This window comes from Phyllostomus hastatus, unplaced genomic scaffold (genome assembly GCF_019186645.2).
Source record: "Phyllostomus hastatus isolate PE091 unplaced genomic scaffold, TTU_PhHast_1.1 phas_scaffold_46, whole genome shotgun sequence".
NCBI classification, from domain to species: Eukaryota; Metazoa; Chordata; class Mammalia; order Chiroptera; family Phyllostomidae; genus Phyllostomus; species Phyllostomus hastatus.
In genome coordinates, this window is record NW_025334032.1 from 7,257,401 (window position 1) to 7,281,152 (window position 23,752).

A 23,752-nucleotide genomic window follows, 5' to 3' on the forward strand; every position below is an offset into this window, starting at 1 on the left:
TATGATAGACTTTCAAAAAGGTCTTAAGTGAACTTGATTTTAGTGGTATAAATGCTTAAGTACTTTAAAGGGGTTATTTATGTTAATTTTTCCTGTAAAATAATGCCTTAGAGATGAAGGCATTGCAGGCAAACATTCAAAAAATCAAAATTGTGCCCTTGGAGGCCACAATAAGGATAAATTAGGATAATAATAGTACAGCTCAGAAATCAAATCTTTCTTTACATTGGTGTCTAAGCTAATAAAATGTCCTACCTTGGTGAACAAATGTTATGCTCTGAACATTGTATCAGTCATGTACTAAATGTTCTGTTTTAATCAGATTTCTAAATAAACATATTTGAAGAACAATGACATTACATGGTCAAATTCTCAGAAACCATCATGTATATGAGCCGTGAGCACAAGCACAAGAGTATAATGTAAAAGACCAAGTGCGTAACACTTAAAATGAAGCTCCCATTTGCAAGTGGTGCATCTTTTACTTCCCTTATTAGGAAGATATCTGTATATTCATTACTTGTACAACCAATATACAAGATAATTATGTTCAATATAAAGACTTTGTATTAAAAAAGGAAATATATTTATATCAATATTGAAAACAGAACCAACAATTGTTCTTAGAAACTCTGCCTTCCAATTTTTTTGCTCTTGATATGTCCTTGGAGAGCCAGAGGATGGAAAGAAATACACAAGTGACTTTCTATAAAAGCACTGACAGTCTATGATAACCATACAAACCCTGCTCACTGTGAAGTTCTGATTGGTTTGTTTTCTTTCCTAGACAATAAGTTGGGTGAGAGTGTCCCAAACATGTGGAAGTCAAATTGAGGAAGAAGAAAGAGGTGTTTAGTAAGATACTTTCATCTCTTGGGCAGTGTGAGCTCTGTGAGAATTAACACTAGATGTTAAATCATAAATTGCCACACTAATATCTACTACTGTAAGTATATCTTTGACTCTACTCTGTAATTAATATTTACACTGTTATTAATATTTTAATCACCAACTCCTGATTCTACAACATAAACTAGATTTTAATGAGAATACATGCCTAGTGAAAAAGAAATGCTGCTAGGAAGAATTGACTATTATACTAAACTAGTGCTTTTCAAATTATTTTTAGAGTGTAAGGCACAGCCTGGAACTGAACCCACCTTTCTGTGTGCACAGCTTTGGCAGTACCCCCCTACTCTGGAGTTAGCCATGTGACTACTTTTGGTCAGTGAGACAACAGCAAAGGCGATGTAAGCAAAGACTTGGAAAAAACTTGTGAGTTGCAACTTACTCTTGGCTGCTTTTGAAACTCTGAACCACATCAGTACCCCACCCTGGCCTGTTGTATGGTGGCCATAGACCCTGTCAACCTTTTAGCCTTAACAGCCAGCCATGCGCCAGAAGCACAGACTCACTTTGATGGACTAACTCATAAATTAGCTGACTGCAGATGCAAAAGTGAGCCTATTCTTGATCAGCTGACTTTGACTTTGACTTTGGTGTCAGCTGACCCACAAATTCAGGAAAAAAAATTAGTCTGTTTTTGTAAACTGTAAGTTTTGGGGTGGCTTGTTTCTTAGCAAAGGTAACTAATATACCTACCCTGTCTATTTCTTCAATGCTGGGCACATAGCTAAATTACATTACTTAGTCTAGTAGCATAAAAGTGGAGGAGTATCAGCAGTTCCCATCAATTGGGGATGGAAATGAAGGGATGTGTCATTTTGGAAAGGGCAGTTAGTAAAGGACATGCACCTTCTCCAACCTGTCTCCCTCTCTTTCCATTTAAATTGACTTTGGAAACTATGTGCTCCAGATAGGGTCATCAAAAGAACAGTTTTTGCAGGGAAAATATTATTTTATATGTGTGTGCATGTCATCTCTGATTGAAGGTGGTGGAGAAAAGAGCTGGCCCCATCTGTGGTGTGCTGGAGCTGCAACTGTGTGCAATTTCCCTAACTTCATATTTAGCAATATCATATAGTTAATCTGAAATTAGCCATGGTAGGAGCATTTACACCATGAAAACAAGCAAATGCTACCAATCAGGACTCCCTAACTTCAAGATGGTTATAAGATATTTTACACATTTGCAAGCACCCACTGCCTCCCAAGCTGTCTCTGTTCTCTCTAGCAACTTCATGGAGTTATTCTGTCTCTCTAGCAACTTCATGGAGCAGTAATATTCTGTGGGTTACTTAAAAATTCATGCTCTGATCACCCTGAAGGAAGGACAGATCCTTTAATGGGCTTTGTCAAGGTGTTTGAACTTGTTACTCTAAGCTGGGTTACATAGAGATAGATATAAATAGGGATATGGATTTAGGTACAGTTATATAGATATAGATACAGCTCAGTCCCTCATCCCATTCTGATACTTAGAGTCATCATGACCTATGATATGAGACACTTACCTATACAGATATGATGCTTACTAAATACTTTATAAAGCATACAAAGAAAAGGTTTGAGAGCCCTGGCCAGGTGGCTCAGTTGGTTGGAGCATCACCCCATGCACCAAAAGGCTTCAGGTTTGATTTCTGGTCAGAGCATGTACATAGGTTGCAGATTTGATCCCCAGCCAGAGTGCATACAGGAGGCAACCATCAATGTTTGTCTCCCTTCCTCTCTTTCTAAAATCAATAAAGATAGCCTTGAGTGAAGTTAAAAAAAAACTTTTGGAGCATTGGAAGACTGTCATTAAGAGTACAGGGATCTAGATATATCAGTTAAAGTAATAATCAAAATGGAGCTTTTTCTATTATCTAACATAATTGTTTGTCTTGAATTGATTTAAGCCATAGTGTATTTTGTTTGTGAAAGCTTCAATTAAGGACAACATGTACAATGCTATAATGAATGTTCATAACTTGAAATATCTTATAGAAAACAACTTAATATCTTTGTTTCCTCATACTTCATGGCCATATATTTATGGATTAGTGGAAGAAAGGAAAAGTAAATGAGACACATACAAAAACTTTTCAATTAGCTATCTGAACTATAATTTAAGGATTAAGAAGTCAATGCCCCTCCCTACATGACTTCACTTTTGACATTTGAAAAACAATAAGGAATAAAAGTGCTAAAATATTTGCTTTTCAACAACAAAGTGTTGACCTTGCTTACTTTGTTGGACATGAATAATAATAAAAATCAAAGTATTAGTTCATTCACAATAATTTTATTTCATGTTCCATGATGTCTAGAAAAAGAGTAGCCTAAGAGTGAAATTAAAGCACATTAGTATTATTTGTAGACTTGTGTTTCTACAGATTGCAATCCTGAGTTCCTGAAATGTTGGGCACACAGTAGGTCCAACAATAGTGTTTGATATAACTTGATTTTCCCCCATGTATTGAATGGGTCACACAGAATTTTCTGCTTTTTCTTTTTTAAAGAAAAGTAGGCTCAAGGGATTGTAGGGGACTGGTTTGTTTTAGTCTGGCAAACGTGACTCAGCTCTGTATGGAAAACCTACAGAAGTGAAGTGGTGGGCAGGAGCCAGACCTTCAAACCAAGTTTTCCCATGGGAATCAGGCCCAGAAAATGCATACAGACTTATGGCTTGCTCTTGCTAAAACTCCATCACCCTGGTCTAAAACAACAAATGTGTATTGTCTATCTTCAAAGTAATTTCCAAAGCTTTTCGGAATTTTCCCAAGGACAGAGCTAATAAGCTCACTACCATTCCCCTCTGCATGTTTTCATTTCCTTGAATGTACCTAAAATGTAAACAATAATATTCTATGTAATAGATAATAAATCCTTCTTTGATGTAAGACCCGAGAAAAACAATAAAGCCTGTCTAGGCAAGGGTCGGGACGTTCTCCTCTTGGGAAAGTGGCCAAGGCACACAGAAGCACTCTCCCCTTGAGAGAGTACCTGTGCCATTCCCTTTTTCTCCAAAGGATTGCTGTCTCCTGTGTATTTATTTTATCTTTCAGTTACAACAGGCAGACTCTGCTGGCCGGAGTCCACCACAAGGGATCCCTCCTATACATTTCTCTATCTCCTTTGTTAAATGAAAGCTACACTGGTACTCTGGATGCAGCTGTTTGGTCCACATGCCAAACTCTAGAGGGGCAGCTTCCCTCAAAGTGGCTTGGCAAGGTCTCTAATAAGAGGGATGCTTCAAATTGAATGTTCACCTCAAAACCTCACTCTTGACCCTGTTTTTCAGATGTACTAATGTAGAGTTAAACAAATTAGGACAACTATGTTTAAATAATATAATCTTGTCTCAAGTACTATAATCTTTCATTTGCACATTGCAGGAAGTTGCCTGAATATTCTGCCTTGGGCACAGCTGAACCTGGAATGATGGTCAGCTGAGGAGGCCAGTGCATGCACGCTAGTAAAAGCCTTTTTGTCAGTGAGAGTCACCTGGGCCACCTCCTTGTGATCCTCTGATTCTGACTTATAGTCAGGTATAAGTGAAATGTCACTAATATTTTATATTTGTCTTACTAGAGCTCTACCAACTATATAGTTACTGGATAGTCTTGCCAGATTTTGACAAAAAGTGCCTTCTTAGTCTTAGTTATCAGTATTGTTGTTTTCGTCTTTCCTTTATCTTCATGGGTACTTCAGTGAGAAGTTAGTAAGGTCTACAACAGGCTGCTAGACAGGAGACACTTAAACCATGATGGTTTAAAATCTCTAAAGACACTTAAGTTGGCATTCCCATATATAATAAAAATGTATAGTCATCTGAAATTTACTTTTAAATATTTATTTTTATTTTATTTTTAGTATTAACTAGTTGGCAGGTGAATATAAAACTTGTTTTAAATTTAAGAGGCAAATGCAAAAATGAAATTAAATAGCTGTCTTTTTTAATAAACCATATACCTAATATAAGGAAGGACTTAAGTTGTTACACTTGGTGAATGCAGAAATAAAAAAAAAAGTATGAGCTATATAGAATCTTGAAGTGGAAGACTCATTTTGAGATATTTAAAGTATTTAGAAAAGACAGAACAAATTTCAAGGATTTAAAAAATACACAAGAAATATACCAAATACAAAATGACTGAAGTCCAAACCTGTCATCAGCCTCAGGTCATGGGAGGAGTCACACTGTTCCAACAAAGGCTTCAATTGCAATAACTGTGTTAAACACTGAGAAGATACATGACAATTTTAAACCCTACTGGTAGTTTTTAAAGAGAGTTGCATATTTAAGTCCAGAAATCAAGACTTACATGAAGAACAATGTATCCTTCCTTTTTTACAAAAGAGACAATGTGATAAATATTTGGCAGAAATTTGTCTCCAAAGATTGTCTTATGAATGCCTGACTTAAGTGAGTAAATTTCTCCTGATTAATATGAATGTAACTACTGAAGAGTTATAAGATTTACCAAAAGTGAAAGATAACAATACAATGATACAGGAATTCAGTATGAGATAATCTGAAGTGCAAATAATTTTAAGATGGTCTGAATATTTCTTCCAATGAGGCTCAAAAATCAAAGATGAAAAACCATTTAATCAATAGTAGCATATATGAATAAATAAAAATAACACTAATAATTTAATCTTATTTTTTAATTATGTCTACTCTTCTGGTACCTACTTGAATATAATTATTACTTGAAATATATTCTATATTGAATATATATATATTATACACATATAATATATAAAAAAGATTTTGAACTAAGGATTTAGACAATCAATTTCTCTTTAATTAGTTGACTTGGCCATAACTGGTTTCAAGACCACAATAACTTTTTCTTTTTCCTTTTTTTACTGTTGTTCAAATACGGTTGTCTCCATTCCCACCCACCACTCTCTTCTACCCCATCCACCACTACCTCTCACCCTCAATCCTCCCCCCCCTTAGCTTTGCCCATGTGTCCTTTATACATGTTCCTTGATGACTCTTCCCCTTCTTTCCCCCTTTATTCTTCTCCCCTCCCCTCTGATTACTGTCAGTTTGTTCTTCATTTCAATGTCTCTGGTTATATTTTGCTTGCTTGTTTGTTTTGTTGACTAGGTTTCACTTAAAGGTGAGATCATATGGTATTTGTCCCTCACCACCTGGCTTATTTCATTTAGCATAATGCTTTCCAGTTCCATCCATGTTGTTATGAAGGGTAGGAGCTCCTTCTTTCTTTCTGCTGTGTAGTATTCCAATTTTAGCCACCTTCTTACACCTTCTGTTTGTGCTGTTTTACCTTTAGTTATTTTATTCTTCCTGTTCTTAATTCTCATTCTAGGTTATCATAAAATCATTTTTTATTCATTTCTCCCCAAAACTTTTCCTCCAAGCCAGGTCTGTGTTTTGCTGTGAGAAACTGAAGATGAGTATGTGCACACACAAGTACTCAGGAAGGGATTCTTGGCATCTGTATCAAGGAAGAATAAGAATTTGTGTCTGCTGTGTGTGAGATTATGTAGTTCTATACAGGAAATCATATATGTGTGTTCATTCACATGTAGTTCCCCAATTATGTGCTAAGTACTTATCATGTGAAAGCTACAATGGAAGAAACTGGAAGTAAAGAAGAAAGTGACCAAATATAATCAAAGACTCAGAGATCACTGTGTTAGAAAGCTTTGTTTGACCTTATTTTGAGGGTAGTGACCTTAGGATGGGGTGAAGGAGGGGTGCATTATAGGTTTGTGTACAGGTTTCTGGAGGTGTACCAAAAAGCTGGTTTCTATGTGGGAGTGGGTAGGGGAGAGGTGCATTTGGTTTTCAATAGGAGAGGGGTTATGTATCCATGAGAATACCTGGAACATGGCTGCAGGAATACACTTGTAAGATTCAGAAAGCAAGAATAAAACTAAAGGCTGTGAAGACATTGGACTATAGGTATGCATGAGAGCTGACTTTCTGGAAGTGAATAGAATACTCTGAGAGAACAGTTAGTAGAGTATGCTCATAGTAAGGATAATCATTTCTATGAACTGAGTGGCCCCTGCATCCCATGCACTGTGCTAGGTATTCTAGGTGCATCATTTATAATTCTTACAAACCCTTGAGAGATGTTATTATCCCAAGTTTTCAGGTCAGGAAACTGAGGGTCTGAAAGATTTAGCAAATTATCTAGGGTTTTCTGGGTGATACTTTCTTCTTACATTGGTCACTAAGTATAGAAGGGGTTGGCTTGTGGATGAAACCTGAATTCTCATAGGTTCAATCAATTTTTGAAATTATCTGCCATTTCATGGGAAGGTTCATTAAGAAGACAGATGTTGAAACAGAGCCTAGGATGTCACTTCATTGTTTAAAACACACATATCACACAGTCCACCTTCTCTAATCTTCACCTTCAATGTACATTTTCTCAAAAAGCATTAAAAATATATGTTTGTACAGTTGAGTTTTGACTGCTCAGGAAATTATTTAATATAATTGTAAAATTAACATTTATGTATACCATAATCTGACATGGATTAAAATCTCTGTCACAAAAAAAGCATTAAAACACTATAGTAACTATTTTGCCACAGTTTGACCTAATTATTGCAATAGCCTATTATCTCTTTTCTTTACAGAAAGAGGCATATGGGGGGATGTTACCAGACAAAAACTGAATTTCAGAATGCCAGCTCTCATTCATACTTTCATTTTCTTGTCAATGACTTTCTTCATGGTAATAGATCACTGGTTAGGAAGATGGCTTAAAACTGTGCAACCACATCTGTCAAGAGATGAAAACTCTTATCTGAAAGTCAGAAGAAAAATGGTCTGTCACAGCAACAGCAGAGGAATGAGGTCCCAATTTAACAGAATTCTATTTATCATGCATAAAGTGACCTCTTCATGCAGCTGCTGCTTATGCTAAAGCACAGTTTAAAAGCTAAGTAACTGGTTGCTGCTAAAAGAGTTAATTACAACTTTTTACTTTTATGAGATTCACACTTATACACACTGAAGAAACTTTCTAAATGGTTTTTGGTAATACTATATAAAAAATTGCATTATTGCCTGAAGATGATAGAGATGTAAATTATGCATCCATATGTCAAACATTAATATTTTAAATGCTTGCTTTTCCCTAATATTTTAATGTCTTCTCAGCTAGATCAAAGTAATATGCCCCTAGAATTGCACAGAATTTCTGAAAGTCATTTGGAAAAATCAACAGACCAGTGGGCAACAGACAAAAATAATCAATCTACAGACAACATGAGTGACCTATGATTATACAAAAAATATACTCAACATCCATAGACTGCAATTGATATGTCATTTCATGACATCAGGTGTAAAGTATGACAACATTAAGTGTGAACAAAGATGTGAAACAAGAGAACTTTTACAAGTTGCTGCTGGGAGTAAAAGGTGGCACTGTAATCTGGGTAGCCACTAGGCAATATATCATCAACCTAAGGCATGCATAGCCTTTAATTCAGAATTGCTTTCTTAACTATATATGCTCAAATAATTTTCACACATGTGCACAAAAAGGCATGAACAGGATGCCAGAATGTTTGCAATGGCAGAACAATAAAAAACAACCTCAAGATCTATCAATAAGAGAATAAATGAATGAATTAATAAATTGTGGTATATTTTATAAGTGGATAATATACAGTTATGGACATTAAATTATATTAGGCAGACTGCTTATGATAAAATTTACAGTCAGTCTAGTTATGTGACCTTCATCAAATTACTTAAGCTCTCTGTGCCTCAATCTTTCATTTGTTAAACAGAGGTCCTAATAACACCAATAGCAATGACATTGTGAGTCTGCACCTAGTGAGTGGTCAATAAATGCTAGCTATTATTATTACTAATAATACACAGTGGATACACAGGTATTTTTCCTACCTATGTTTCTATAATATTTCATAATATTTTTAACACAAGGAAATCACTAAATATTATATAGTAAAATTGCCCCAATTTATAAATGATTCATTTATAACTATATGGAAATTGTGTGATGTTTCTCCAAAGAAACTGTTTTATACAAAGCTCCTTGAGCTTTAGATCAGACCATAATAGCCTATTCAATATTTGGCCCTTAAGAGATTTTTCAAGCCCTATAAAACTTAAAAGTTTAATAGGGAAAACTATCCTTGAGTAATAACTCCTGAGGTACAGTCCAGTATTCATATGACTAGAGTTACATCCCTCCTTTATCCACTCCAAAAAGCTTGTGAAGGTGTTGAATAGTTGCTTCCATAGACAGAAGACTAGAGCAGGGTTTTCAGAGAAAGTTACGAAGGGAAAATTACTTTGGGTTCATACTATAGGAAAACCCAGTACTTTGCTTAACTTCCACTCAATTCTATGACCTATTTACCTGTGGCCCATCTCTCCTTTTGGGTCTACTAGGAAACTATTTTCTCCCAGCTTTACACTCATCTTTGGATATTTTCAGGTGAGCCTGTTGAATGGGAGGCCACCAAATTCAGTTACAATCCCCATATTTGGGCAATATGCAGGAGACAGATTAAAGCTCATCTTCAATGAGGGAAAAATAGAGGCAGATGCAGAGACAGAAAGAAAGAGGAGAACGCATATAGCCCAAACAGAGAGTGAGAGAAAGTCAAGCAAAGCACAGTCACATGACAGGCCTGAGTGTACTGGCAACAAATGCTTCCTCTGTTTCTTACAACTAAGTAATTCTTGACTGGAACATAAATCCTCAATTATCACAGTAAAGAATGGAGTTTTCATCTCTAATTTACAAAAATATGCTCAAGGACATACTAATAAGTAGCATAGTTGGAATGTGTCTGTCCTTGACCTATTTTCTAAGAGTTTACGATAGGGTAGTTAAGTCTCTCTCAGGGAAGAGACTGTACTAGGTATTACTTCATAGAGACTGTACTAGGTATTACTTCATAGTAAGGATGTCTGTAGCTGAGGAGGCAGGTGTCAGAGGTAAGGCAGACGTGTTAGCAGACATATGCTGAAAGCAGTTATAGCACAAAAAGAAAAGGAAGCTAGGTTTGGGTCTTGCTTTATCTATGGTCTCAGGCTTTTCCTCATCATTTCCTGATCATCTTTTTTTTTTCCATAGTAAGGACTAAATGCAGGAAGGAGTGGGGACCCAGATGATCAGCATTGTACAGGATGGTAAAGAAAGAAGCAGAAAGACATTCAGGTAGGACTAAGGTTGGGTGGGTATTTCAGGGGCTATATTTGTCTATTTATCCTTAATTTAGGAATGAATTTATTAGAAATTACAAAGATTTACTATGGCTAAGTTCCTCATTAAACATGGTATAAATTTCATTAATAACTGTAAAACATGAAAAATGTGCTAGCAAAATTAACTTCATTAACATTAAGTTAATTAATTAAAATTTCAACAAATGGCATTACAGAGCTCACCACACATCACCTACTAGGTCAACAATCTGCTTCTGCTTGTGCTCCAGCTCTGAATGCCTGGTTTTGCAATTGAATTTAAGAGCATATGTATTTCCATTTATTTAAAAAAACAGAAAAGACCACCCTAAGGGTGTTGAATTGAATCCTTTCCCAGTATGCCTGCATATGACTCCAATTATGGTTATAGTTATAGCTATGATTATGCTTAAAATTTGTGTTTTAGAACACAAAATGAAATTTGTAGATTTTCAAAATGCAGACTAAATGTACTTTTCAAAATGCAGACCAAAGGTACCTATTTTTTCTTTTACAATAGGATCTATGGAGCTCATTACTCTGTAGAAGAGTGAGAAGATTTCCAAGTGTCTTAATTCATTTGATAGCTTCATAATCAATATATATAAAGAAGAAGCAGAAACACCACAAGGACTGTAACATTTGCAATAACAAAATATCTGTGTATGTGTAGAAATATAGGAAAACAATGAAAAATTGTTCCTATTGCTCATATCCTAATCACTACATTTAAAATCTTTATAGATTTATTTCTGCAATTAAAAAATAAGTGTGTATATATACATACACATATCCATAATTGCAGCTATACACATGTATATTTTTACATTGAAGAAATACACATGTAAATATGTATCTTTTAGATAAGAGAGAGAATGAAAAAAAAAAAAACCAATCATACCTCAAACAGCCAGAATGACAGAAGCATCAGTCATATTCTGTGTTTAGTGTAATGGGTAGAAAAGATTAAGCTACATCAATCATTCTTATTTTATTAAATTATTTAATTACTTACAGTTGGTGGGGAAGACATATAAATGTTCTTATCAATAAGCTAGGCTAGGATACAAAAAGCAGAAAAGAAAGTAAAAAATATAAGACATAGTAACAATGAAGACAGTGAATCCAAAGCAAATTCACCTGAAACAAGGACTGAAATGATTTTTAAATGTCCATTTATAAATGAATTCAAGCCAGTCTCCATTTATACTGTTATGATTTTAGAACTTTGAAATTTTGAAAACAAAAAATTTATGAGAAGTCTATTTTAGAATAACTGAAATTTATGCACTACTTACCATTATACCATCCTTGTGATCTAAAGTGGCATTGACTTATTTCATGGATCATTCAAATCAATTCCTCTTGGGCCACAACAGGTAATACAAATGAGAAAAGCAGGCCTACAGTCATGCATTAAACACTCAGGGACAGTCTTCACTTGTACGAAGAAATACAAATTGTTTATCCTTTCTGCAAACCATTCATTCATTCATTCATTCATTCATGTATTTACTTAATATATATTTATGTATTAACAAATTTATTATTTATTTGTTTTGTCACCATAGAGTCATGAGTTAAGTGAAATTTTTTTTTTTTACTTTAAGAAAAGTAATTGTACAAATGTATGGATAAATAAAATACTCATTTCCAGTGTTATGGAGACAGTATGGAATGTTGAGACACTGAGGGAAAGTGGAGACTACACTCAGGTCAATGGGTCATGCATCACCCAGCTCTGACCAATTACAGTCATGATTTGCCAGATCTTTCTATTTATAAGTAGTAGGATACATGAGCTTTCACATAAAATATTCTGTGTTTTAAACTTTGGACCAAATTTTACAACAGAGTTCCACTCTCAGGACAAAGTCCAGAATTCCTAATACTCTAATTGGGACTCATCTGTCAGATATGGGTGGTTGTGGATGGTTCATTTTTATAATTTATTTCAACAAGGCAATTATAATTTAATTATCTCAATGTAATTATAGATGTTCAAATGTTTCATTCCATTATATTCTACTTTTTATTTTAAGTATATTTTATTGGTTATGCTATTAAAGTTGTCCCATTCTTTTTTCTCCCCTTTATCCCCTCCACCTGATACCCCCATTTTCTCTAGCATCCCCCCACTTAGTTTATGTCTACGGGTCATACATTTAAGTTCTTTCGCTCCTCCATTTCCCATACCATTCTTAACCTCCCCCTGTCTGTTTTCTACCTACCATATATGCTTCTTATTCCCTGTACCTTTTCCCCCATTGTCCCCCCAACCCTGCTGATAACCCTCCAAATAATCTCCATACTTATGATTCTGTTCCTGTTCTGGTTGTTTGCTTAACTTTTTTGTTTGTTTGTTTAAGCTAAGTTGTTGATAGTTGTTAAGTTTGTTCTCATTTTATTGTTTATAGTTTTGATCTTCTTTTTTGTTAGATAAGTCCCTTTAACATTTCATGTAATAAGGGCTTTATGATGATGAGCTCCTTTAACATGACCTTATCTGGGAAGCACTTTATCTGCCCTTCCATTCTAAATGGTAGCTTTGCTGGATAGAGAAATCTTGGGTGTAGGTCTTTGAATTTCATGACTGCATATTTCTTTCCAGTCCTTTCTTGTCTGCAAGGTTTTTTTAGAGAAATCAACTGATAGTCTTATGGGAATTCCTTTGTAGTAACTGTCTCCTTTCTTCTTGCTGCTGTTAAGATTCTCTCATCTTTAATCTTGGCTAATATAATTATGAGGTGCCTTGGTATGCTCCTTTTAGATTCCAACTTGTTTGGGATTCCTTGAGCTTCTTGGACTTGTAGGTCTATTTCCTTCACAAGATTTGGGAGGTTTTCTTTCATTATTTTTTTCCAATAAGTTTTCAATTTATCATTCTCTCTCTTCTCCTTCTAACACCGATATGATTCAGATGTTGGAATGCCTAAAATTGTCTCAGAGGTTCCTAAGTCTCTCCTCATTATTTTCAATTTTTCTTTGTTTATTGTGTTCCACTTGAATGTTTATTTCTTCCCTCTGGTCCAAATTGTTGATTTGAGTCCCGGTTTCCTTCCATTCACTGTTGGTACCCTGTATATTTTGCTTTATTTCATTTTGTATAGCCTTCACTTCTTCCTTTATTTTGCGGCCATATTCAGTCATTTCTGCCAGCATCCTGATTACCAGTATTTTGAACTTTGCATCTGATTGGTTGGCTATCTCTTCTTCATTTAGTTCTTTTTCTGGAGTTTTGATCTGTTCTTTCATTTGAGCCATATTTCTTTGTCTCGGTGCACCTGTTATGTTGTAAGGGGTGGAGCCTTAAGTATTCACCAGGGCGGGGCAACCCACTTTGCTACATTGTGGCTCTGTATCTGGGGGTGAGGTCAGAGAGGGAACAATGTCACTTGCTCGGCTGTCACTGCACTTTTAAGAGTGGCAGCAGGAGATGCCCCCCACAGGTTTTTACAGCGAGAGGTTCTGAGGCTTTATTTAGCCAGCACTCAAACACTGGGTTACATGGTCTATTTCACTATCCAGTTGTTCCTTCTGGTTTATCTACCATGAGTGTGGGACCACCAGGTCTGCTAGCTACTGCCTTGCTGTGCATCCTCTCATTGATGGCTGCCCATCTCTGCCCCTCCTACCATTTTGGATGAATATTTCTTCTTTAACTCCTTGGTTGTTAGACAGACTTGCAGTTCCATTTTCTGGCAGTTCTGGTTGTTTTTTTGTTTATAAATTGGTTGTTTCCTGCTTTTGGTTTTGTGAGGAGGTGGAGCATATCTACCTATACCTCCATCTTGGCTGGCACTCCTAAATTCTATTTTTTTGAAGATAGGAATTAATTTCATTCTTTTCAACTATGTTACAGACTATATTTGCAAACATAGGTTCATCTTATTTCACATGCTGAAGAAAACAAAAAGAATTATAAAAGTGGTGAGACATAAGAGAAGTCACAGTTATGTCCTGTGATGCCTTTGCCACCATGCTTTGGAGGACATATGCTGGCAAAGTATCTAAACTTTTGTTTATCCAAAGCCATACAACCTTTAAGAAATACTTTGTAAAAACAGACTCCCAATGTACTGCTCACTTTAGACTTAGAAAAAAATATCAAACTAGTGTTATTACCATACTCTACTTGATTTCTAGTTTCTAGAAACAAGACAACAAGGACAAATACAGCTGCTTCCAAGTAAGAAGTCAAGTAAGTCCTTTTATAAGCAAGAGGTTTCTGAGTCATTATTTCACTTGATTGTTATCTCATTTAATAAATATCAATTGAACATCTTCTGTGTGTCAGGTATAGTGCTGTCAGGGACCATGACCGTTTTGACTGTTATATTCCCTAATGTCATGGAGGACCTCTGGTTGGAGAAACAACTGTTAAATAACAAATTATGCAATTTTGATTTATTTTATTAAACTTAAACAGACAAAAATTATAATATGAGAACATTTAACCAAGTTGTCTGATCTAATCTTTGAGCATGATGTTTGAGCTGAATTTGAGAGAATGAATTGGAGAGAAGAATGTTCTAGAAAGAGAAAACATTGTGAAAATGACAACACTTCTTGGAAGTGGAAATGCTGTTTTATAAAAGATATACCATTTAATTCAAGAGTAAAGTTTCTTGGCAGAACAAGCTCTTAAGGGTAACCTCTAGGTTACCTCTGGAAGAGAAAGGAGGAAGGATAATTTGGAAAGAATTAAAGCAAATGCTTTTTGTTTTATTTCTACAGTTGAACCTGTTTTAAGAGAACATATGAATACTTTGCTCATTTTAAAAAGAAAAAGTGATTATATAATACTGTTTGTCCTTGAGGGTGAGAATCATTATAACCCTAGACAATAAGTGGATGGGTTCAGATAAAATTTTCTTGCTACCTAGTATTAGATGTCATTAATCATTAGTAAAAGCAAGCAAGCATTTCATTACTATTTTATTTTAAATATTTTTCTTTACTTATTTTCTTTCTTTCTCTTTTAATTAAATAATAATTTATTACTTGTTTCACTCACTTATGGAAATGTACTCTGTGCCTACAGCCTGTGACTATTACAAATATGGCCATCCCATTTCTCATCTGTACTTTTTAAAATTGAATCCTTCTGAAAAGCATGACTTAGTACCAAACATGAAACTGGGCTGAATGGAACTCCCTTCATACTGAATTGTCTGACTTCCTGCTCCCCTCATTTCAGACCATATGCACCATCATTCATAAACCGTATCAAGCATGCTGCCATATTCAAAATGCATGTCTAACTTGCAAGTCTCTTGGATGCTGCATTTACATACCTCTAGCCTACTATCCACCTGCCTCTCCAACCTTTATTTTCCTATAACCTTGTTGGTGTTGTCCTTTCTACTACACCTTCTTTGCCATTTATCTCTTGCATTTCAAATTTTTGAGATGAGGAGACTAACTTGCTTCCTAATTCCAGATTGCAACCAGAAGACATCTATTAACAAGTAGATTTTAAAGCAATTTCTTCAGGGTTCAGTAAAACTTTGATTTGGTCCTCAGCAGGCCTGCAGCCTGATATTTATTTCTATTATATTTATTTATAAACTTGTTTCCTTGGCATATTTTTTTCAGCTGGGAATAGCATGAGACTAGGAACCAGAGTATCCAGGTACAAGTCCTGGCCTCTGCATTTTGTTGAGCTGGAATTATAACTTCCTGAGGAGACTCACCCAGGTCCTCTGGGTTTCCACTTCCTCATCTGTAAAGGCAGGTAAAGCATGCCAGTCTTTCTACCTCACCCTTAGGTATAAGTCTCATCCTTAGGTACACCCATCTCCTTCTCTTGATCTCAGTTTAAATACCTTCTCTGACCTCTTTGCCAAGGACAGCAGACTCCAAAATGTATATTTTCATAGCACCTTGCATTACCTCTTTAAAATCCCATTATTCTTGTAACTGCTAGTTCAGTGCTTCTTTTTCTCCTTCCACCATGAAGTTCTTTGTAAGCTCCTTAGTGTAAGGGCTGCACTTGCTTTGTTCAGCACAATCTCAATGTCAATAAATATCACTTGATGGATTACTGAATAACAAATGTAAAAATGCTTTTTAAGAAAGATACTACCATCACAACTACAATTGTTGTTATTGCTATTACTATTAGTAGAATTGTAGTAGTAGAGATGGTTATAGTTAAATTATTAGTAGATTTTCACCAGAAAATATACAATAAAAAGAGAGACACAAAATAACATTAACTATTATCAATATTCATTGAAAAGTCTTCCTGTTTTCCCCCCTCTATTCATTTAATGGATAAATACTATATATATATATATATATATGACTAAGTGGCCATATGGCCCACAATCAACTATAGCCCATAGTAATGGTTTAGAATATGGTATTTTGCTGCTTAGGTACCAACCCTTGTAACGTACAAATCTGCACTTAGAGAAAGATCTAAAACAAAGAAGGTATATTCTCATTCTAAAGCAAATGAAAAGCACTTTCCCAAATTATGTGGAGGGATATGAAGAACTATGCAGAACAGCCCTTGTGAGAACAGGATTTGTAACTAAAAACAAAAGGAAGTGAAGAAAGTAAAATTCTCCAGGAGGAAGAATAAGTTTTCTGTTCCTATGATGGAGCTGCTTGATTTTTCACCCTTAGAGAGAAGGTTAATGGGAGCAGTGAAATGCTATGGAACAGTATGAGTGCCACTCTTGGGACTGTGATGTGGTTTTAACTGTTACTGATATCTGAGGACAGGAAGGGGAAACAAAGCAAGAGAAGACCAGTGTGCCAGTGTGGTTGACCAAACAAAACAAGGAGTTTATGGAGCTTTATGAGGAGCTCAGAGCAGGTGTGAAAGTCCGGAAAGGCCAGAGAACTGATGGCCTACCCCTGATTACTTCCCATGACTTTAGGAACCCACCTGCAAGCCCCTCAAATTGTATTTCCTGCTGCTGCACTTTGCTTGGAAACACCTTTATTAAATCAAGTTGCTCAGAGAGCTTGCAGATGCAAAACAACACAGTGCCTATTAAAGATATTCCTTCTCAGGTACTCAGTGAGGTACTCAATTATGTGAATTGTGATTGTGACCTCCTGCCCCCACATAACCCAGGCCTGCATAGAATATATTTATAAGATTTAATACGACAGTACAAAAGTTCACTGATTCAAAACTTCTGGTGTGCCATTACCTGTGCGGATTTATGCAACAGCTACCAAATCCCTACTGTGTATCTAAAAAATGGTAGGTCCTGGAAATATAAGATGGAGTAAAATACTGTGCCTAACTAAAGGACCACAAATTTAGGGAGATTTAGACTTAGAGAACCCTGGATTTTCTTGTACAAAATAAGAGTCAAAGGCCTTCTCTTAGTGGGTTTTAAAAATGGCATTGTCCTGTACCTGGAGGCAGGCTGGGGCACGTCCCTGGGGCTTGTTGACATCCACAGCTACCAGTTGCCATCCTCCAGCAGGGTCTTCATGAAACATCTTCAAGACAGAGAGGGAGATGAGTCAGAGATACTTCATAAGGAACATTAAATACTGAACTTTGTCTCCAGCTTTTTATGTTACCAAAGATTTGTTTTCTTATGGATTTATATATACATATTTAAAATTTATTATGTTTTATTGATTATGCTATTAAAGGTGTCCCACTTTTTTCTCCCCTTTATTACCCTCTGCCCTGTAACCCTCCTCCCACCATCATCCCCCACCTTAGTTCATGTCCATGGGTCATACAAGTAAGTTCTTTGGCTTCTCCATTTCCTGTACTATTCTTAACCTCCCCCTCTCTAGTTTGTATCTACCAGTTATGACTTTTATTCCCTGTACCTTTTCCACCATTCATCCCACTCCCTCTTCCCACTGACAACCTTCCATGTGATCTCTATTTCTGTGAATATGTTCCTGTTCTGGTTGTATGCTTTGCTCATTTTTGTTTTTGTTTTTTAGGTTCGTTTGTTAATAGTTGTGAGTTTGTTGTCATTTTACTGTTTATAGTTTTGATCTTCTTTTCCTTAGATAAGTCCTTTTAATATTTTATATAAGAAGGGCTTAGTGATGATGAATTCCTTGAACTTGACCTTATCTGGGAAGCACTTTATCTGCCCTTCTATCGTAATGATAGCTTTGCTGGGAAGAGTAATCTTGGATATAGGTCCTTGCCTTTCATGACTTTGATTACTTCTTTTCAGCCCCTTCTTGACTGCAAGATTTCTTTAGAGAAATCAGCTGATAGTCTTGTGGGAACTCTTTTGTAGGTAACTGTCTCCTTTCTTCTTGCTGCCTTTAAGATTCTCTCCTTATCTTTAATCTTGGGTAATGTAATTGTGAAGTGCCTTAATGTGTGCTTCCTTAGGTCCAACTTTTTTGGGACTCTCTGAGTTTCCTGGAATTCCTGGAAGTATATTTCCTTTGCCAGATTAGAGAAGTTCTTCATTATGTTTTCAAATAAGTTTTCAGTTTCTTGCTTTTCCTCTACTCCTTCTGGTACCCTTATGATTCTGATGTTGGAACTTTTAAAGTAGTCCCAGAGGTTCCTAAGTCTCACCTAATAATAATTTTTTTGAATTCTTGTTTCTTCATTCAGTTCTGGTTCAATGTTTCTTTCTTCCTTCTGGTCAACACTGTTTATTTAAGTCTTGGCTTCCTTCCCATCACTGTTGGTTCCCTGTACATTTTCTTTTATTTTGCTTTTCATAGCCTTCACTTTTCCCTCTATTTTGCCACCATACTCAACCACTTCTTTGAGCATCCTGATTAGCAGTGTTCTGAGCACTGTATCTGATAGGTTGGCTATCTCTTCATCACTTAGTTGTATTTTGGAGGGTGCTTTGATCGGTTTTCATTTGGGCCATATTTCTTTGTCTTGGTGCACCTGTTACATTGTAAGGAGTGGAGCCTTAGGTATTCACCAGAGACGGGTAACCCACATCACTGCATTGTGGTGCTATACATGGGGGAAGGGTCCAAGAGGGAACAATGCAGTTCACTCCCTCATCTCTTGGTGGTTGGCAGTCACTTCCTCTGCTAGTCACAAACAAATTGGGCCTTTCTGGTGCTGATTTCTGGTGGGTGGTTTTGTATGTGTTCTAACCCTGTGGGTCTCTCCAATGAACTCCCCTGTGAGGCTGGGAGTGTTTCCTGCCACCTCAACCCCCATAGTTTTTTCAGTCAGAGGTTTTGAGGCTTTATTTCCCCATACTGGAACCCTGGGTTTCATGGTCTGTCTCACTCCCCACTTGTTTCTCCCATTTTATCCTCACACAAATGTGGGACTACCCACTCTGCCAGCTGCTGCCTTGCCTGTCTCAGTCCTCCAGCCACTGCCTTGCTGTGAGTCCTCTGCACTCTGGCTGCCCATCTCCATCCTTCCTACCGGTCTGGATGAATGTTTCTTTTTTAACTCCTTGGTTGTTGGACTTCCATTCAGTTTGATTTTTCTTGCATTTCTGGTCATTTTTTGTTTTTAAGTTTGTTGTCTTTCTTTTGGTTGTGTGAGGAAGCAAAGTGTATCTACCTACACCTCTATCTTGGCAGGAAGTCTCTGGATTTATATTTAAAACTTATATCATTTCAGTTAAGTTCATTTTAACACTGAAAACATAGATGAATAATAGTAACTAGGATTATGGTAATAACTTGCATATATTGAATACTTGCTATGTATCAAGTCCTTTCTGCCTTACATATACATATTTTGCATGTAATTGTCCATATGCTCTTCTCCTCAAGACTTTAAAGTAGGCATTTTATCCCCATTAGATTTATTATTATATATCAGATATGGAAGAAAGTGAAAATTAGAATTTCAAAGCATTGTGTCTGATATTCACTTTTACTAGAAATATTGAATTTTTATCTTTATTTAGTGCACATCTCTAACTGAGCCAATAGAAAAATGATCTCATGATAAGTAATATAAGAATTATACATGTGGCACAGGGATAGTGGCTGATGTTATTTTAATGACAGGAGGCTGATATGTCACTTAATAGACTTTGTGAAATTATTTTAACTAGGCCAAATTAATCTACTCAAAAGAAATTTTATGTACATGTTAATAAAGGGAAAAGGTAGTTTCTTTTGCTTAAAATACATAAATGACAAAATTCAGGACAGGACACTGCATACAGTTCAGGATAGTAAAATCTGATATCCATTGAGTTAACAATTCAGTTTTTTGGATGACTAGGTTATTATCCTACTGCATATTTTATTATCTTAAAAAATTAGTTATCTGTCAATACTATACCTGGCTGGAAGATATTTCTCAGTAATATATTTTCTTTCCAATTATTTAGTGGTATGTGTGTGTGTGCATTGAGATGATAGTGGGATAATGTGAAATTAAGGATTTTTATTTTTAAGAAAAGATACGACAAGCACTCACTGTTCTCTTCCTCTTAAGGCTTCTGTTTTATACACATAAGTAAACATCTTTGCTCTACTTATGTCCTCATGTTAGTCTTCCTCTGTGATCCAAAGGGGAATTGTTGATGGAAATATAAGATGATACAAAGATTCTATAACTTAATATTTAAAATTATAATTTCAAACTCTTGGTCAGAGAGGTAGTGGATCATACACAAAAAGAAACCTTGCCCTCTATAAAATAAGTGAGGGGGGCGTAGAGACAGCACCAAAATTCATACACCATATATGTATTTTTAAAATGTCAAAATGGAGGTGCATATTTACACAAAGATTCTTTGATCAAAGATTCCAATTACAAATTGTCTTTCACAGGTGTCCATTTATAGGATTCCAATTTCCTTTAGAAATATTTTTTAAAGGTACTTTTAGTGGTAGAATTAAGCACATCTCTCATGAATAGGCTCATTCTGAGTATACATACATTGGTTGAAATGCAAACCTGTTAAAATGCCTTTTAAAGTTCCAATCAAAATTCCAGGGGTCTCCTTTTAAGGAGGAAAAGACAAAAGATGAAAGAAAAGGACAAAAGCAGTCCTGTCAGTCACTGGCTAACACACCTCTGTAAGGGTAGGCATCCTATGGTGTCTTGTCATGTCACAAAGGATCCCTGGGGCTTTGCTATATTTGATATATTTGCTTAGATCAGTACCAGACCAATTTTCTCTGTTAAATTATTTTTTCCAGTATACCAAAATCAAATGAATCTATTTAATTTTTGTAGAAGTTTTCTCTCAGGGTCATTTCTTTGTATGAAATAAAGTGAAGGAAATGCAAAGACATTCTATTTCTCTTGAGTCCTCTGAATTATGAAACAACATTTAGCTTAGTTAATATGACAGTACCTCTGTGGCATGGACAATGGGATATCTGAAGCCAGGAATCCTTAAGGACTCAAGTCTTTAGGGGCATGGGGCAGAGGCAGGGGGTTCCAGTTGCCCTTCCATAATGCTTTTTGTTGTTTTCCAAAGTAAGAAAATTTTTACAGGACCATTAAGCCACACACATGCACATACAAAAAGGACTAACTCTTTTAAAAAAAATTACATACTGACCTATGAGTTGTAAGCAGATATTTTTTCTACTTTTTTCCTTCCTGATTTTTGGAATATGAATGTGAGGATTAGAACTATAACAGAAAACTTAGTCCATGAGGTAACTTTGGGAATGGAAACTATGCAAAGTGGAGGAAAAAGTGGAAGGAGTCAGGATTTGTGGCAACACAAACCACCACACCAAATCCAAATTACCTCCTCCAATGTCATAAGAGAGAAAAAGGAACTCTATTTAATATGGGACACTTATCTGGGGCTTTCTGTCCCTTGCAGCTCACAATACACATACTCACACACACCCATACATGCATATGCACACACATACATTAATGCAGAGAAAAGTTGAAATTTATTTTGAAACTTTTATAACGTTTGGATTCTTTAAAAATCAATTGATTTTTAAAAATAGGAAATAGTTGTTATTATACAAAATAATGATATTGGACACTTGATTTCATTATTAAATGATATATTCAATGACTCAGCCTCATGAAATTTAATTCTCACATATGACTTCCTATGATGAATGTATTATTCCATTACTATGGTTTTTTTTTAATTAGGAGGAGCTCACCTTTGTGCCATGCTAGAATAGTCCTTCATAAAAACTGCTTTCATTAAATTGGTTTCTCACTTATTGTAATGATGTGTATTCATTTGAAAAGCAATAGTCTTGGGATACAGTAAATACATTTTTTACTAAAGTATTGTCTCACTGTCTCTGAGCATTATGTTGTACATAGTCTTTTTCTGGAGAGCAAATTCTTTCTATTTTTGATCACATGTCTTTTCATTTCTGCATTTCTGCTTAACCCAGCATTGCATATTCATACACAAATTGTTTAGGTATTGTAGGTATTCATAGTCCAAGAATTTTCAGGGAAATACAAAGGAAGAAGAAATACCTAAGTGTATTTTTATCTTACATCAACTCTATCCTTAGCAGTCTTCCATCTAAATTAGGGAATATTAATTCATAAAACATAAGTAAGCAAGAGTGCAGAATCAGAGATAATGACAGACCCAAAATTATTACTGTCTTTAGACAATCAGAATATTTATTTGTCAGTCCTACAACATGACTCTATTGGACCATGATTCACATATAAAAATTAGGCATGTATTGATTGTCAGAGCAGTCAATACCTGTGTCTCATCACTATACATAAAAAAGTAGCCTTGTGTGGCCTTAAAGCTTAGCAGTTCTTTTTATTCTACTCTAGGCAAAGCAATATACGCTCACCTTTACCATGAATTGGTCTCAATCAGAAGACCATATGATTATAGCAGCAAATATCTGAGAAATGAGAGTAAATGTCTAGAGTAGAGAGATACTATGTCCAGAATAATTTCTACTTGCACATCTGCACATCCCTGCATCCAGTTTTGGGAAAACACCCCTAGAAACTTGTGGCATGAGTAGTTCTGTTGCTGAGTGACAGAACAAGCCATATATCATGGCTGTGCGAATCTCTTACACTTTCATCCAACATCCAACTGAACACATAGCAACAGTGACCCATGTCTAATAATAATGCAGGTATGAAAGTCACCATCCCAATCAGAGTTCAGGTAAACTAATTACTACTAATCTGAAAACTTCCACATCATTTTCCTTTTGTTTTCTTGTTACATTTTGTATTACGGCATCCAAAGACCTCTGGCATAACTATTTCTGTAATTTGTTTCTATGCTGTGACTCAGAGGCAAGTTGCCTCCTTCTGCTTTAAAAAACAAAACAAAACAGTTCTTGTCATGGATTTGTTTTTGCATCAGAATAGTCCACATCAGAGTCAATTCCTATTCAACTGCCTAAGATATCAGAAAGCCTCTTCCTTATCCTGTTAATGTGTATAATCTTCTTTCTACCCACACAACCCCTCTGGAAAATCCATAGATTTAGATATCATAGGTCCATCAAGACCAAAACACTTTTAGCCCTTCTCTGAGGATAATGTATATAGAAGAACAGAAAGTGTTCCACGTACTAGAGAAAGGTGAGAACTGACTTAATTTCTGAGCAGCTTTGTGCTTTACGATACAACAATTATTGTTTTATTTCCTCAAAATTTATTTTATTAGAATTATAAAATTGTGATTTAGTATTTTAAACCATTGAGCAAGGGTTTCTTGTGAACAGAGTATTGTCAGGTTTCACGAGTGTAAGAGAATCATG

The 23,752-nt window shown here is 35.7% G+C and overlaps 1 protein-coding gene across 3 annotated transcripts in view; it reads right to left on the bottom strand.

Moving 5' to 3' along the window:
• NALCN (sodium leak channel, non-selective) overlaps positions 1–23,752 on the bottom strand; it is a 364,598-nt gene that overhangs the window by 230,107 nt on the left and 110,739 nt on the right. For all 3 annotated transcript variants that reach the window (XR_006783694.1, XM_045821795.1, XM_045821794.1), the window contains exon 10: positions 17,489–17,575. Coding sequence is in view for 2 of the 3 variants with exons in the window: in XM_045821795.1 (XP_045677751.1) it covers positions 17,489–17,575 (87 nt within the window). In the remaining variant the exon portion in view is untranslated. The remainder of the gene's footprint in view (positions 1–17,488; positions 17,576–23,752) is intronic.